The sequence below is a fragment of the Gouania willdenowi genome, chromosome 12 (genome assembly GCF_900634775.1).
Source record: "Gouania willdenowi chromosome 12, fGouWil2.1, whole genome shotgun sequence".
In the NCBI taxonomy this organism is placed as follows: domain Eukaryota; kingdom Metazoa; phylum Chordata; class Actinopteri; order Blenniiformes; family Gobiesocidae; genus Gouania; species Gouania willdenowi.
In genome coordinates, this window is record NC_041055.1 from 3,118,316 (window position 1) to 3,136,077 (window position 17,762).

General features: G+C 41.3%; 1 protein-coding gene across 7 annotated transcripts in view; it reads left to right on the plus strand.

Moving 5' to 3' along the window:
* The window catches only part of sptan1 (spectrin alpha, non-erythrocytic 1), a 47,797-nt gene that overhangs the window by 14,301 nt on the left and 15,734 nt on the right, over nt 1-17,762 (plus strand). For 4 of the 7 annotated variants that reach the window (XM_028462353.1, XM_028462356.1, XM_028462355.1 and 1 more), the window contains exons 10-33: nt 757-894; nt 973-1,083; nt 1,164-1,241; nt 1,464-1,619; nt 2,543-2,747; nt 3,008-3,189; nt 3,885-4,128; nt 4,279-4,401; nt 5,168-5,385; nt 6,270-6,362; nt 6,448-6,582; nt 9,207-9,355; nt 9,507-9,563; nt 11,407-11,605; nt 12,295-12,399; nt 12,478-12,510; nt 12,700-12,735; nt 14,218-14,265; nt 14,708-14,799; nt 15,678-15,822; nt 15,893-16,074; nt 17,019-17,118; nt 17,244-17,441; nt 17,518-17,664. In XM_028462353.1, coding sequence (XP_028318154.1) covers nt 757-894; nt 973-1,083; nt 1,164-1,241; nt 1,464-1,619; nt 2,543-2,747; nt 3,008-3,189; nt 3,885-4,128; nt 4,279-4,401; nt 5,168-5,385; nt 6,270-6,362; nt 6,448-6,582; nt 9,207-9,355; nt 9,507-9,563; nt 11,407-11,605; nt 12,295-12,399; nt 12,478-12,510; nt 12,700-12,735; nt 14,218-14,265; nt 14,708-14,799; nt 15,678-15,822; nt 15,893-16,074; nt 17,019-17,118; nt 17,244-17,441; nt 17,518-17,664 — 3,174 coding nt within the window. The remainder of the gene's footprint in view (nt 1-756; nt 895-972; nt 1,084-1,163; nt 1,242-1,463; nt 1,620-2,542; nt 2,748-3,007; nt 3,190-3,884; nt 4,129-4,278; nt 4,402-5,167; nt 5,386-6,269; nt 6,363-6,447; nt 6,583-9,206; nt 9,356-9,506; nt 9,564-11,406; nt 11,606-12,294; nt 12,400-12,477; nt 12,511-12,699; nt 12,736-14,217; nt 14,266-14,707; nt 14,800-15,677; nt 15,823-15,892; nt 16,075-17,018; nt 17,119-17,243; nt 17,442-17,517; nt 17,665-17,762) is intronic. The other 3 variants (XM_028462358.1, XM_028462359.1, XM_028462357.1) reach the window with 2 other exon arrangements.

Here is a 17,762-nt window from a genome sequence, read left to right on the forward strand (position 1 = left end):
GAAGCCTCGTAACTCTCGTGAAATCACGTGAAAATTTTCTGCTGGAAGATGGACGCTCCAAACCTCCTTATAACACTCACATTCCTTTGTCGTTTCACGTCTAATGTGGCACTAATAATGTCAAAGTCTAATGCAAAGAAATGTCTCTTCTTCTTTCCACACGTACAGCACCATGCTTTCTCAGAGAGAAATGGTCATGTGACATTTCAATATCAAAACATCAGAAAAACCTCCCAATGAAAGCGTAAAAACTTTTTAGCGATATTTGAATGTTTTTTTAAATTCAGGTGTTTCTATTACCAGTTTTAATTGAGATATTTAGATTTTGCACATTTCTAAGAAGTAATGGAAACACAGCTACTGATACTTTGACTTCCTTTATGAATAAGTTTTATGAATTATGATGATAGATTTTAATGCACACAGCTTTTAAACATTGATCAGAGGGTTTACACACTTGTTTTATTTCACATTTGTTCAGTTTTTTTTAAAAGCTGTAAGTTTTTTCAGTTGTTTTTTTAGAAGTCAGAACCGTGTTCTTCAGGAAGAATGTTTAAAGTGCTTATGACACTGTTTTTCATATGGACGCTAAACAACCTAACACCCTAAATAGTAGATAACACCATCATTATTAGCATTATATGAACTATGCTCATGGAGCCGTGTGAATGGACTTTAAAGCTAATTTATAGCTGCAGCTTCAGCCTATACCACTTTCTCCCATTGAGCTTTGTGTGTGTTTGTGTGTGTGTGTAGCTGGGGATCCTGTCGGAAGAGAAGGAGTCTCTGCTGCAGCTGTGGGAGGTTCGCAGGCAGCAGTACGAGCAGTGCATGGACCTGCAGCTCTTCTACAGAGACACGGAGCAGGTGGACAACTGGATGAGCAAGCAAGAGGTGAACCATCAACCCTCACACACACACGTGACAAGCTTCCTCATCTTTCACGTCACTCACTGCCCATCTTTAACGCAGGCCTTCCTCCTCAACGAGGACCTGGGAGACTCTCTGGACAGCGTGGAGGCTCTGCTGAAGAAACACGAGGACTTTGAGAAGTCTTTGAGCGCACAGGAGGAGAAAATCACCGTGAGTGTCTTTAAGCCGTTACGCGGCTCTGCTGAGGTCTGAGCTGAATCACACGGATCTCTGATGTTTGTCTTCTGCAGGCGCTGGATGAATTCGCCACCAAACTCATTCAGAACAACCACTACGCCAAAGAGGATGTGGCCACTCGCAGAGACGCTGTGAGTGCACACCATTCTTCTTCAGTTTTATTAATATTATCAATTGTTGTGTTTTAGGTCATCAATCGTCAGAATATTTAACTGTTTTTATCTTAACTTTTTACATTTTTTAAAAAAAATTCAAAACTCTGTTAATTAAGTGCCAAAACTGTCTAATACAAAGTTTTCCACAATTGGTACAGTAATTATGTGCATTAAAAAGCAAACAATATGTCTTTTTAGCTGCTGAGTCGTCGTAACGCTCTGCACGAGCGCGCTCAGTCCCGTCGAGCTGCATTGGAGGATTCCTTCCATCTGCAGCAGTTTTTCAGGGACTCTGATGAGCTGAAGAGCTGGATCAACGAGAAGATGAAGACCGCCACCGACGAAGCTTACAAGGTGATTGAAAAAAAACTTTTAGTCCTGGTTTACATCTGAACAATCACATGATCAGTGCATCACTCAACTTTCTCCAGCACCTTTAGGATGAACTGGAACCAGGCTTTCTTGTCCAACATCAGTGCCTGACCTCATCAATGCTCTATATAAAGTACGGGTGTCAAACCTATTTTGGTTTTTGGGCCAAATATGGAGCATTTTATCTTAAGTGGGCCACAGATTTTAGGCTGGAAAATGAGTAATGTGAACATTATTGTGCCCTAGTTTGCACTTCTTTGTATAAATAAATTAAAAAATATGTACAACACTGATAGTATCAAAGCAATAAGTAACATTTCAGTCACTTTAAAGATTTAAATTTTGTGGCCAATTTTTATGTAATTTGGGGAGATTTTGTCAAATTATTTGAGGAAAATTGCAGGATTTTGGAAGAATTGAGAGTTCTTTTGCCAATTTCAGAATTAAAATGGCTGCCATCATGTGATGTAAGCATGTGGAAAATGTGAGCCCTGCTAATATGGTGGAGTTTCATTGAATGTGTATTATTTTGGAGATATCTAGCTGAGGTATCTACAATTGATTTAGTTTGTAATTTACACAATGATTCATAGTTTCTCTGACTTTTTTTTTTTTTTTACTTCCTTCTGGGGGCCAAATTGGATTGCCTAAAGGGCCGGATATGGCCCCCGGGCTTTGAGTTTGATACTTGTGCTCTACAGAATGAATGAAACGCCTCAACATCTGACAGGAAGCCTTTAGAGGGACACACTCCATGGGAAAGGAGATGCTTTAGAAAACCTTGTCATTATACTATTGTCTAAATATTTTTGTCTATATAGAATAAATAAACAATCTGAGCTTTGAGGTAATTACTACAGCTCTGTGTTTGTCCTGTTCTTCACTCTGAGTGCGTTCGTCCACAGGACCCGTCCAACCTGCAGGGGAAGGTGCAGAAACATCAGGCCTTTGAAGCCGAGCTCTCGGCCAATCAGAGCCGCATCGACGCACTGCAGAAGTCGGGTCAGGAGCTCCTGGACCGCAAACACTACGCCTCAGATGAGGTGGCCACTCGCATGGAGGAGGTCAGCTCTCAGTGGAAGAAGCTGCTGGAAGCCACCGAGCTCAAAGGTACGCATTCAGGAGGACCATGGAAGCTAACGCTAATCGCTAAAGTTTACTGTCTGATGAAAAGAGAGGAATGGCTGTTGTTGTGTAAAGATGATTGGATTAAATTATTTCTGATTGATTTGACCCTTTTGTCCATTTAAACAAGTTTTCACCTTTTTATGGAAATTTGCTACATTTCATTTGTGATTTTGGGATTATATACAGTTATTTGAAGGTGGCATTATGATCTGACGCCATCATTTGATTGTTTCTCTATTCAGGCATCAAGCTGCGTGAAGCCAACCAGCAGCAGCAGTTCAACAGGAACGTGGAGGACATCGAGCTGTGGCTGTACGAGGTCGAAGGTCACCTGGCCTCGGACGACTATGGCAAAGATCTGACCAGCGTGCAGAACCTGCAGAAGAAGCACGCGTTGCTGGAGGCCGACGTGGCCGCCCACCAGGTACGAGCACGTTTGAGTCTCCTGCGCATATTTTCCTGTCCACGCTCTTGACACCCCCACGCGCGTAAATTGACCAAAAGCACGTTAAGTCTGCCAATCAAGGCGGTCTGAAGCAAAGGAGGCGGACTAGGCCATGATGTCATTTTTGGGGCTGTCTAAAAATCACGGAATATGAATTTTTTTCCCAGCGCTTGTAAATATCATTGAAATCCGGGAAATTGATAAAGTGCACTTTTAATTTGAAACGCCTTAGTTGAAAAACAATGTAACAGGTTGATTTGATAAGATTGTTGCAGTGTGAGGATGGGCCACAGCAGCCGCTGTTCAGGGCAGTAACTACAGGGTGATACATGATTTCATGACTCCAAAACACCAGAAAACTCTTCAATAACACAAGTCCCCACATTTATCACAAGTCTTTATTGAGAAAAAAGTCGCTAAAATGATAACGGTAAGGGAGGTTAAGCTTCGGTTTTGAAACACGGAGCGGAGGGAGGAGTCTACATACCGCAGCTTTAAGTACTGGGGCAGAATAGGTCGCAGCCAAAAACGGCACCGCTGCGCAGCTTTTCTGACTTGTGTGCGTGGGACAATACGGCCCGATTGGATTTTGATGATAAGGACTGCGATTCGATTATTAATTGACTATCGGTGCATCCTGAATCGATTCATGTTTTTCCCTGTGCTTCTTCCAGGATCGGATTGATGGGATAACCATCCAGGCTCAGCAGTTCCAGGAGGCGGGACACTTTGACTCCGACAACATCCGTAAGAAACAGGAAGCTCTGGTGGTTCGTTACGAGGCTCTGCGCGAGCCGATGGCGGCCCGGAAGCAGAAGCTGTCGGACTCTCTGCGGCTGCAGCAGCTCTTCAGAGACGTAGAGGACGAGGAGACATGGATCCGTGAGAAGGAGCCCATTGCAGCCTCTACTAACCGAGGTAAACCTGCACACGTCATAGGGGGAGACTCGGTAAGTCACAGAACCAAATAAGGTCAGAATGACATCTGATGTGGGTGTGGCTAGCCTGAGTCAATCATCAAACCATGTGCACATTGTCTTAGTGACTGATCTGTGATATGTTCTCCAGGCAAAGACCTGATCGGCGTTCAGAACCTGCTGAAGAAGCACCAGGCTCTGCAGGCGGAGATCAGCGGCCACGAGCCACGCATCAAGGCCGTCACTCAGAAAGGAGAGAACATGGTGGAGGAAGGTACAGGTTCTCCCTGTCTGCTCTCTCACCTGCAGCTAATGTATCAACAGTGATTCATTTAGTGGTACTCAGGTTCTGTTTATTGAAATATGAACACGATTTATAATCAGGCAGTTATTTGTGTGTAAAATGTCTTGATTATACTGTTTTATTTCAAACAAATTGTTAAAATGCAATAATGCAAGAAACATAATTGCAATAAACAAAAGATTTGATGCTGATGGCTTCCCTCTAAAAAATAAAAATAAAACAATAATTACATATATTACTGCATGCACATACTTGTGTATTTACTTTTCCTACATTACAGTAAGAAATAATCTAATATTCAGAAATCCTGTTTTTTAACCATTGCTGCTGTTAATAAATTAATTTTGTCTCATCTTTATATGATTTTGATTATAATACGCACACAAACGTATTACACACTTGCATAAAGATATTTTGTTTTAAATTGTTTGATATTTGTGCACTTTAATTTCCATTGGCAAACTGTTCTAGAATCTTATTCCACATACTGAAACACAAAAGCTTTTCCTTGTTGTGTACGTACACTCACAGACCTTAAATTCACTTTGCTTTTCAATTTGTATAAACCCCTTCCCTCTCAGTTAAGAGCTTTTGAACGTTTTGCGATAACAATTTATTCTTGGCCTTAAATGTAACTTGAATAGTTTGAAAAACAACTAAATCTGCTAATTTAAGTAACTTCGACTAAAGGAACGTCCTCTGTCTTTCTGTGTCTGACATTGTGTCTGTTTTTCAGGTCACTTTGCAGCAGAAGACGTGAAGGCGAAGCTGGGTGAGCTTCATGGACGTTGGGACACGCTGAAGAACAAAGCGTCTCAGAGACGACAGGACCTGGAGGACTCTCTGCAGGCTCAGCAATACTTTGCAGACGCCAACGAGGCCGAGTCCTGGATGAGGGAGAAGGAACCCATCGTAGGAAGCCCCGACTACGGCAAAGACGAGGACTCTGCAGAGGTGAAATCTAACTAAATGTCTCATCAAACAAATCTGACTTTTCACTTTTTGAATCAAATCCCAAAACTCATACTTGGAAACATCTGTTTAATTTTTGAATAATGACTTGTTTAGAAAAGTTTTTGATGAATCAATCAAACTTTATTTATATAGCACCTTTCCACAAATTCAGTTGTAGATCAAAGTGTTTCACAGAAATTAGCTTATGTTGAAAATTCTAAAGGGGGGGTAAGAAAGAAAATGATAAAAAGGTTTAAAGACTAATGCACACCAAAGTAATTTAGTAAATTCATTAAAAAGATGACAAAATAATTAGTCAAAGATAAAAACAAAGCAGGGAAAGGAACATTAAAAAAAATATTAACATTAGCAAAAAAACATTTAAAATTAAGAACCCTAAAAATTTTAAAGCACTAAATGAAAGCCAGACTGAATAAATAGGTTTTTAGCTTGTCTTTAATTAATAATTGAGATTCATGACAGCACCATTCCAACAATTTTCCATTTCCATTTTTCCTTTATTAATCTATTCTAAAATAAGACAAGCTTATATTGCTTTATTAATTGTTGTTTATTTTATTGTTTTAGTTGTTTTTAATTAAATATATGTTGTTATTAATAATAATAATAATAATAATAATAATAATATATTGGAATTATGTAGCGCTCACTCAAGGCGCTTATTATTAGCTGTAATTCCCTTTTTTGGTGCATTCAAGGACTGTTGTGTTCTCTGTAAAATGTATTTCCTACTGTATGTTTTTTAAAGTTTTTTCCCCTTTTGTTAAAATGTATTTTTAGTGTAGTAGATCTGACACACACACACACACACATATATACACACATAGACAAAGTGATGACGTGAAGCACTTTTTCCTCCTCAGGCTCTGCTGAAGAAGCACGAGGCTCTGATGTCTGATCTGAGCGCATACGGCAGCAGCATCCAGTCTCTGAAGGAGCAGGCTCAGTCCTGCAGGGTGAGGACAAACCCAGCTATGTCACGCAATGAAGCTCACGCATTGTTTGGGTCCGACTAACGCGTTTCGCTTTAAACCCAAACAGCAACAAGTGGCTCCGACGGACGACGAGACGGGGAAGGAGCTGGTTCTGGCTCTGTACGACTATCAGGAGAAAAGTCCTAGAGAGGTGACCATGAAGAAAGGAGACATCCTCACTCTGCTCAACAGCACCAACAAGGTATCACTCACCGAACACCAGGACGTTCAACTCATTTTCAAGCAGGGCTCAAATATGAAGCCGTCAGATTTTGGGTGGGAAAAAGAGACATTTCAGCATTAGTGTGGTCTAGTTTGTATTTTCACATATTAATGATATGTAAAGTATGTAATACAGTGACCAGGGAAAGTCATAAGTCCCCTGCAGGATCTACACTTCAAACTGTACACACATTTGTGTAATTTAGATTCACTTTACTTTTTCCTGCGGGTGATTTAGATACTCCGAAGGGAAGAATTCAGACTTAAGAGATTTATTTCAGGATTTCACTTCATGTTTTGTCTCCCTATCCAGATTCTTTATATTTAGTTGTTCCGCAGAATAAAATCAGGGCTATTGAACGCACTGCTGTATTGACCGCGTTCCAATAATTTAGCAATTTTCCAAGAAAAATCCATCTACAGAACAAACCTAACGTGGTGATTTAACAACATTAAGCTATTTATTTTTTCTTACTCTTTTTGTACTTTTTATTTATACTCTTCCCACCATTAATACAAACAAGTCAGCACCGCTCCACGAACTTCCATTTATTACAGATATTTGCTTTTTATTAAAGCAAACACCTTATTTTATGTACAGAAAATAAAAACAAATATTTAATAGATGTATGACTTCTGCTCCCTCCACTGTGAGACCGTCCTGCATATGGAGCAGGTCTCATCCATCCTATTATTAAAGCTGTGAGTGATTTACCTTTTCCTACATTATCTAAAGCTGGTTTTTGAATGTTTAGTTTACCGTGATGTTCAGTGGCTGATACAGTTCATTCATTGTGCTGTTGGGGTGAATGTCAGTAATATTCTGCCTCCTACTGATGCTTTCGCTGGACACACGTGTGCGACTGACTGACAAATGTACACAATTTTTCCGGTAGAAAAATCCTGAACACGCGTTTCCTCCTTTAAACGTGAATATTTTTTTTTATTTTGTTTTTATTGAAAGATATGAGAAAATACAATTTAGGTTTGCCAAATAAGACAAATATGACAATAACATTCAAGGACATTTCCTTTTTTTTTTTTGTCTCCATCCCTTTTTTCTAAATGAAGAAATAAAATAAAATGAAGTTTAACCATTGAACATCCAGAGAGTAAACATGTGTAGCATTATATCACTACCCATATTGTGATTAATTCAAGTAATTATACATAAAAAATAAAATAAAAACAAAGGCATCCATATCAATCTGTAGCACTCTTGTCAATTAAAAGCAGAGAATAGTCCATGTAGTCTTGGGCATATATTGTTTAGCATATCTTTCCCACTTATTTCAATGTTTAACAAAATGTCCATCAGTATTTGGATCCAGTCTTGGACAATTGATTCTCTCTGAAATCTCCACTTCTTTGCTATAGCTTTTTTAGCTGCAGCGAAAAGAATATTCCAGAGATACCTGTTTAATGTTTGCATTGCTTGTGTCCTATATAACACAGAAACATAATTTTAAAGTCAAGTGGAATATTAATGTGAAAAATATGCTTTAAGGCGTTATTAACATCATACCAATATTTTTGAAGAATATGACATTCCCATAATACATGGTAGTGATGCGCTATCTGGCAACCACAATTTCTCCAACAGTGACTCTTTCCTTGGGTACTACAGTACGCCCTGTAGGGGGACCTCTGAGACCACATTGCTTTCTATATCCGTCAATTTAGCAATGTATTCTGGATCACACAAATAGAGTAATGCTCGAACTTGAGCTGAAATGAAGTAATTGTTGAGACAAGGAAGGCCCCGGCTTCCATCTTTTTTGACAACTGCATTGTTTTATAACAGATACAAGGTTTCTCCCTCAATTTTAAATGAAAAAAAAAAATAACCTAGTTTGATCAGGTGTGTGTTGCTACTACAGGAGTTATCCCTAGTTAGAGATGAGATATGTGTCTACAAGGTATAACAACCACACATGATCACAAAAGGATCGTGTGCAGTCCCCTTGCTCTTACCAGAGGTCTAGGAGCGTGTCCTCGAGCCCATAGGCTCCTGTCCCGATCAGAGATTGAAGAAGACTTCTTGGTTCAATTAATATTTATTCAAGATTACAAAATAACAAATACAAAAAGTTTCGAAATTGACTTAAGGTCCTAATCAAATAATATAACTAAAAAGTAAAAAAGCTAAAGCTGAAGCAAAAAACAAAAAGCCCCAAAGCTAAAAGCACAAAAGCCCCAAGAACAGCAAAAAGCATATTCATACGGCTTATATATTTTTCCCCTGACCACTCAGGAAGCTGGGTTTTTCTATCCAGCCTCCTGATCTTGCATGGGAACTAAGTTTCATCAAGGAGGCTAAGTTTTTCCATCCAGCCTCCTGCCCTCTGCAGAAAACTGAGTTACATCAAGCTTGACACACGTTATCACCTCACGTGACTGGGCCTTATGCCTTACTAAATCACACTTGTTTCTGCTGGTTACATAACTGCACGTTGCTCAAGCCTTACCTTGATATGTAGGAACATTCAGTGAGAGTAAGAGTACACATTTTGATTACATAGGGCATCACAAATCACAATTCACATCCGTCCTTTTTGTTATTTGCTGATGTTTGTCTCTAACAGTTTGTGTGTGTGTGTGTAGGACTGGTGGAAGGTGGAGGTGAACGACCGTCAGGGCTTTGTTCCTGCTGCGTACGTGAAGAAGCTGGATCCCACCCAGTCGTCGTCCAGGGAGAACCTCCTGGATGAGCACGGCAGCATCGCTCTGCGTCAGGACCAGATAGAGAACCAGTAAGCCTGTGTTTGTGTGTTCTGTGCTACTGCGCGCGCCTGTGTGTAACGTGTGTGACACTGACCGGCCCCCGGCCTCTTCTTCTCTCTCCTCTCTCCTCTCTGTCTAACCACTAACTGTTGTGTTGTGCGCCGGCCCTTTAATGAGCAGGCCTGTGGCCAAGGAGGCGTGCAGCGTGTCTGTGCGCACCAAGCAGGTGGAGGAGCTGTGAGTAGGAACGCCCGCTCTGTGCTTGTGCTTTAACCATGTGTGTGTACGTCACGCTCCATCCCTCAGACGCTCCCGTGACGTGTTTCTTCTATTCAGCTCAGGATAGAAGTGCCTGTGCTCCATCCTCTCATCCTGGCCTTGCCCGTGCCTCCAAAACAATGTTTACCCTCCACAGCTGTGACGCACGCAAACTATTAGATCAAATATTGTTTTAGTCGATCCCAGTTTGTGCAGAATTGTATCAATAGTGTTTAGGATGTGTGCTAATGTTGATGTTGTTTAGTGGTGAGAGTTTTTATAAGAAAGCACTGAGTGATCATTAATTAGTACTGGAACACTATTTCTCTGTGAACTATTGAAACAACGTTGATCACCAAATGTTACTACAATGATCAGACATAGTTTACTTTTAGTCAGATGGAAACTATGGTGAAAGCATTTTTAGTCTGTTTTTATGAGAAAAAAAAGCTGATATTTGATTAACAAATGGAGGGGCCATGAACCAGTTTAGTGTAGTTTTAGGTGTCAGAGCTACGGTTCATGTCTCTGAAGTTGGACGCGATGGCTCTCATTTATCAACCGACGTGCATTTGACCAAGTAGTTAAGGACGCTGGGCTTGTAATCGGAGGGTTGCCGGTTCAAATCTCACCCGGGCCATCACTGTGGGATGTTGAGCAAGTCCCTTAACTCCTACTTGCTCCCGGACACCGCAAAAATGGCTGCCCACTACTCCTCAGGGATGGGACAAAATTCATATGTCATAACCTACAGTATATGACCAATAAAGGCAAAAGCCCAGGTTTAATAAAGTGTGAAACAAACTTCAGCTGTCAATTAAGCATAAGCAGACACACATTCATAACAGATCAAAACTGATTATTAAAACTAATTAACAAATTAAAATTAATTTTAAAAATGCCCACAGTTACTGATACCAATTTTTGGGTCTTCCTTTTACAGAATACTGTGTAACCCCACTTTTTTGCTCTGTCTTGAGAGAGAGATAAGATCCTATTTACCTGTGTACAGCACGTCACTGGGGGATGTACGGAGGAAATGGGACCTCATTCATGCTTTTAAATGTAAATAGTTTCTTAAACTTTTGCAAATGTGCTGCAGTATTTCATCAGTAATGTGATGAAATTTTTTTATTAAAAAAAAGCATTTTGATTGTTAATTTAATTTAATACAATATTTATTGCGTAAAGCGGGCAGACTGAGGTCGATATATACATCGTATTTCCGTGTCTCTCTCCAGGATCTCTCTGTTGTGAAGTTGTTTTCGGTGCACACAGGGGGGCAGACGACACCTGCTCAGTAGCTGATCCTCTTCCATAGAGCGTTTAAACAAGCTTCTTGAAATTCCAGTTTTCACACATTCAAAAAGCACCTCTTTGTTTTGCTCCACCTCAGATGTAAAGATGCAGATTTTAATCTTGGAAAAGTTTATTTTCTTGTTTGACCTCAGTGGGCGGGGCCTCAGAGACAGGAGTGCATAACAAGTTAATGAGGATCGATATCAACACCCTGGGATTGGTCAGATACGAATGTTTCATAAATCATACGTTGGTCCTGTCTTACGACACAATGTGAACTCACCTGTTTTCACGCAAGTTTGACAAATGAGGGCCCTTGTGTTTCAGCTGCTGATGCTGTTATATGTTGTTTATAACAGAGAACATGTTATAAGTCAGAATATTTAATCACCCTCTGCTCAACGTTCGCTCATGTGGAATTTAATCTGCAGAAAACTGTCAGTGCTATTCATATCCCTATGCTACCGCACCATCCAGGGACTCAGGTTTGTGCTCCCTCTGACCCGTCACTGTCCCCCTTCAGGTACGGATCTCTGCAGGAGCTGGGGGAGAAGCGTAAGAACATGCTGGAGAAGAGCTGTAAGAAGTTCATGCTGTTCCGTGAGGCGTGTGAGCTGCAGCAGTGGATCGGTGAGAAGGAGAGCACGCTGAGCTGTGAGGAGATGGGATCAGACCTGGAGCAGGTGGAGGTGCTGCAGAAGAAGTTTGACGACTTCCAGAAGGTAACACACACTCACACACAAGTAAAAACATAGGTGTGATGTGAATGAATAGAATGTGATATATATATCACGTATTTTCTAACTTACTGTGACTAAATAGCAAAACATAGCTACAAAATAACCCCACACTGTGTGTGGTATATATATATATATACACACATACATACAAACGTGGGCAACTTTCATCACAGCAGGGCCACAAAACTTTGATTGTATTCCATCTGAGCGTCACATGATCAACATTCATGTCAGTATTAGTAAATAATGACCTATCAGAGGATTAACACAAAGGCTTTAACAAAGGCTTTGTGTGTGTGTTTGTTGTCATTTTGTAAATGTTTGCTGATATTTGGTTGTTTTTGTATAGTTTAGTTGTTTTGTATAGCTTTCTCTTGTCTTCTATTTTTGTTGTTTTGCGTTTGTTGGAGTTATTCTGTGTATTTTTGTTGCTGTTTGGTATAGTTCTTTTTATTTTTGTGTATATTTGTCGTCGTTTAGTGTGTTTTTGAATAAATGTATCTACTTTTGAGGATTATTAATATTATTATTGTGCGTGTGTGTGTGTGTTTAGCTCCAGAACCAAATAGTGTTTCTTTGACATTGTCTCACAGAATCATTGCTAACCTGTTAAACACAGGTCAGAATAAAGGAGCCAAATTTTTAATCACGTAATGACTGTTTTTCTCCAGGACCTGAAGGCCAACGAGTCCCGTCTGAGGGACATCAACAAAGTGGCGTCTGAGCTGGAGTCTGAAGGCCTGATGGCAGAGGAGGCTCCGATGGTCCAGGCTCAGGTGAGCTCAGCTCAGTCTCCTCTTCACTGTTGGAACAAATCCTCCATTTTCCTGCTAACGCTTCTCCTCTCTCTGCAGCAACAGGAGCTTCTGGGCTCGGCCCCCGGTAAGGTGGGTATGCCTTCGACACACACACACACACACACACACACACACACACACACACACACACACACACACACACACACACACACACACACACACACACACACACACACACACACACACACACACACACACACACACACACAGTGCTGCTTTCTGACTGTGTGTTGATCAATAATGTTTTGTATTCAACAGGATGAAGCTGATGCTAAGACCTCCTCTCCATGGAAGGTAAGATCAGTGACTCTGACTGAGCGTTAGCATGGATTTGACCTTAGAGCATCTCCAGTGACGCGTTAATCTGTCACACACACACACACACACACGCACATTGTGATGGAGGGTCATAGGTTTGAACCCCAGGAGAACTCGATGAAAATATTTACTGCATAGGAAATTTACAATTTGGTGCAATGCTGATTTGGCCCCTTTTTTTAGCCAATAGTGTACCTCCTTTGATGCTAGGGATGCTACAGACTAAAGACAATTATCAATCATCTCAGTGTTTAGTTCTGAATAACCCTGATGAACTCAGTTTCTACAAACACCTCCTCCTCCTCACTGCTCCACGTATGCACATCAGTCATTTACTGTAATCAGACTGCTGCTAGCCTGCTACACTATTTTTTTATTTAATATATTCAATTTATTTATTTATTAGGACAATGTACAAATACATTACATTGTAAAAAACAGAGATGTTTGTACCGGACTTTAGCTTAAAAGCTCATTTCCATCTGTAGTCCTTGGGAGGGGTCAAGATGCAGTATATACAGTGCAAGTTATGTACATTCTACTGGTTAGAAAACAGATCAAATTACAATCATTATGAATATCATTTTAAGATCACTAACAAATACAATAAAACTTCCTGTTGGTATTTAACTCGATCATACTAGTTTATCATACAACATTAATCATTTGGGAATAAATGTCTTTCATTCAACATACATACAATATGTTGTTAAACTCTTCTTAACCAGGTAGAAACAAGTCTGTTTTTTCTTTCCCAGGAGTAAAATCATACATGGACAGACTTAATGAAGTGCTTTAAATAGTTCAGATCAAAGTTAACATGCTTTGACTTTCACGCAAAGCCGTTCACAGACTCTTTACTGATAAACGTGCACTGATATGCACTAGTATATGATTTATATTTATCCAGGAACTTTAACAGATTAAAAAACAGAAGGTGCTATACAGTACAAGTCATAACACACAGGGAAAAATAAAAAGCACAGTGAGAAGACATAGAATATATTGAAGAATTAACGCTTAAAGCAAAAACCTGAGGGTGTACTTACACTTTAAAGTATGGACTGAAATGGTTCAACAAATGTATCGTGTACTGGTATCCAGTGCAGGGAAGATACAGTGTACGACCTGGAGACGCTGCTACAGGAGTCCAGAACAGACAAATACAGCAACGTTTCTAAACTAGAATGAGCAGATAATAACGAAGTCATTCCACAGTCGGAGATGAACCGAAATAAATTTAAATTCAGCTGAACACAAAGTCATAAACATGGATTTACATAATACACCAAAAAGAAAGCATGATCACCTCATTCAACGTTAGATCAGATTATGGCAGTCAGCGATCTGTGGACTGGTCCATGTCTCCACGGGGGTGTCCGCACTCCTGATCGCTGTGGTGTTTTCTTCTTCTCTCTCTCTCTCCTCTTCCCTCTCGTTCATCACCCTGGGCTTTAGAATGTTCGCTTGGCTGTTCAAACCACGGCTAACTTTAACACCATCAAGGTAAGGTGAACCGTTCCCCCGCCCTCACCTAGAATGGTTCGTGTTGCATCGTGACCAGTGAACTAACCCCCGTCTCGACCTGAGGTCATGTGACCTTACTGTCCTTGTTCTCACAGACTGCTCTGTGTTCTCAGTATGTTTCTGTGCATTCAGTTCATTACTGTTTACTATGGAGTTATGTTTGTTCCACAAGTCTGAGTCTGAGGCAATTTGAAGGGAAAAAAAAAGATGAATTTATAGCAAGAAACAAACACATTTTTTATAAAAAGAGATGCATTTAAAATAAAAAAAGACAAATTCCGCCCCAGCTCAGGATTGTGTAACAAATATATGGCTGTAGTTTCCCAGCATCCGTCCGTAGTGCTGAACGTAAGCTCCTCCGTGTCCCCTGTGGTGTCTCAGCTCTATAACGTCTCACTGAAACTTTGCTCCGTCCCTGCAGGAGCTGAACAATCGCTGGAGGTCTCTGCAGCAGCTAGCTGAAGACAGGAGCAACATGCTGGGCAGTGCCCACGAGGTGCAGCGATTCCACCGGTCAGTCCCTCACACTGAGTTCACTGAGACCAGTGGTTCTCAACCTATTCAGCCAGCGACCCGCCAAAATAAAGTTTTCAGAGCCTGGGGACCCCCACTGTAGCTGAAGGTGGTTGAGCACAGACATGAACATTGAAGAACAGTCATGTGGAGACAGGACCATCTATAAGGGGGAATAAAGGGGGGAGATTTTTGGGGTCCATCCATTAAGTCAGTAAAATGATGGTCCATTGTTCTATGAATCTGTGTTAACCACATTTATTTATTCATCTGAATAATATTATTTGTTATATATATATATATTATTTGTATTAAAGATGGAAATAAAATGGGTTAAAAGTGACCAAAAATGGTGGAAAAGGTGGTGAAATGGATTCTAAAAACTACAGAAAACAAATTGTGAATGTGGTTAAATTGGCAAAAAATTAGCATGAAATATGGTGAAAAAGTGACAATAATGTAACGTATGAATGATGGAAAGTGTTTTTAAGTGCCAAAAATTTTTTGAAAGTGGAAAAAATGTGCAGAAAAGGAATTGAAATTTGATGGAGAAGTGACAGAAATGGGAGTAATGTAGCAAAAAATGCACTAAAAAGAACAAAAATATGGCAAGAAATATTGATGAAAATAGTTCAAATATGGCAAGTTTGGTGTAGTTTCAGAAAAAGCGTAAAATAAGCAAAAATGGGCTGAAATAGTTCAGAAAATATTCTTAGGTTCTTTAAGGCATGTGGGGACTCTCTCCTAGTATCTTACGATCCCAAATGGGGTCCTGACCTCAAGGTCGAGAACCCCTGACTTAGAGCACTAGTTCTCCTCCCGGACCAGAGAACAACCTCATCTTTGTATCTAATGCTAACTGCGCTCACTGTTTTTAGGGATGCTGATGAAACCAAAGAGTGGATCGAAGAGAAGAATCAAGCTCTGAACACTGACAACTATGGCCACGACTTAGCCAGCGTTCAGGCTCTGCAGCGCAAGCACGAAGGCTTTGAGAGAGACCTGGCAGCTCTGGGAGATAAGGTGAGACGTAGTGGACACAGCTGGTCACTGATGAACCTCTGTGGTCTAACGCGCCCTCTTTGGGGCTCAGGTGAACTCTCTGGGGGAGACAGCGGAGCGTCTGATCCAGTCCCACCCCGAGGCCGTGGACGACATTCAGGAGAAATGTACGGAGCTGAACACGGCCTGGAGCAGCCTGGTGGGACGAGCTGACCAACGCAAGGACAAACTGGGAAACTCCCATGACCTGCAGCGCTTCCTGTCCGACTTCAGGTAAGCAGTGTGTAAAAATCTCCTGTAGACCTGGACCAGGGACCTCATTTTTCAGACACTAAAAGTGAACGTATGTCAAAAATCTGACAATGCACTACGCCAGAAAAAAATTCAGATTTATAAAACTGGACATAGCCTACTTGCATGCACTGTTCCCTTTATAAATCACAGTCCGGTGAATTCACTTTATATGCCGCCCTAGCACACCCACATTCTACCATAAATGGTCAATTCAAAGGAGTTTATTAACATCAAAACTAGCTGCTGACTAATAGGATTCTACGATCGTTCGTGGCAGAAGTAACAAGGAAAAGTAATTTTAGAACCAGGAAGAGATGCGTGTGAGTGATGAAGGCCAGAAAAAAATTTGTGAAGTTGTAGGGCCACAACAGACGAGCGCAGGCACAGCTTACCTCCTCCACAGGTTGGTGAAGCGCACAGAGCATCAAACGGCTTTCAACACTGCAGTCTCTTACAGACACATGGGTGTCACATGGATCATGTGTTAATGCCATCGTGCGCCAAGTTTGTCTCATTGTATTCACATTTTATGGTTCATGTACCAGTACGTGCATTAATTTTCACTTGGAGGCTTAATATGAACATTTCAATACATGACCTAACGTCTCACTATTCATCTACTGTATAACACAGTAAGCTTGGATATGATTATGTGGATCTATAACTCTGATATGTGAGCACATTAAATGTATGAGATGAACCTGGCTTCAATTCACCACCTCACCATCAGCACCATCTTTTTCCCACATCTCCAAAATGTTTGTGCGCCACGTTCAGAGTTATCGTACCAGTGTGCATTTTTTTAATAAATCACAATCTTTGCTTGTGGAGCAGCAGACGCCACTTTCAAGCCACAGTTTTGCATAAACAAGCTTTAGAAATGAGGCCCCTGGTCAGACAGTGAGACCCTGTCCTTTCTGCAGAGACCTGATGTCCTGGATCAACGGCATCCGAGGCCTCGTCTCCTCTGAAGAACTGGCTAAAGATGTGACCGGAGCTGAAGCTCTGCTGGAGAGACACCAGGTAACTGTCCTCACCTGTGCTTTGCTCTGCGTCACATACACTGACTGGTTTCACTGGTTTCTGACGATCTTATAAACCGGTGCATGTGTCCTCCTCGGTGCTGATGATGCTCTCTGTGTTTCTAGGAGCACCGCACAGAGATCGACGCTCGCTCCGGAACATTCCAGGCCTTTGAGCAGTTTGGTCAGCAACTGTTGGCGCGAGGGCACTACGCCAGCCCTGAGATCCAGCAGAAGCTGGAGGCGTTGGACCAGGAGCGAGCCGACCTGGAGAAGGCCTGGGTGCAGAGACGCATGATGCTGGACCAGTGCCTGGAGCTGCAGGTTTGGACCGTGGGCCTGAGGAGAGCTCAGAGGGGGCGTGGCTTCAGTGTGTGACTCCACCTTCTCGTCCCTGCAGCTGTTCAACAGAGACTGCGAGCAGGCAGAGAACTGGATGGCGGCTCGGGAAGCGTTCCTGGCCAGCGATGACAAAGGAGACTCTCTGGACAGCGTGGAGGCTCTGATCAAGAAGCACGAGGACTTTGACAAAGCCATCAACGTACAGGTCGGACTTTTCATCCCTTTAACACTTATTAAGACTTATTACTGCTGGAATAAGTAAGAGTGGCCCAAACTGGATTATATCGGCCTGCATCTATAATC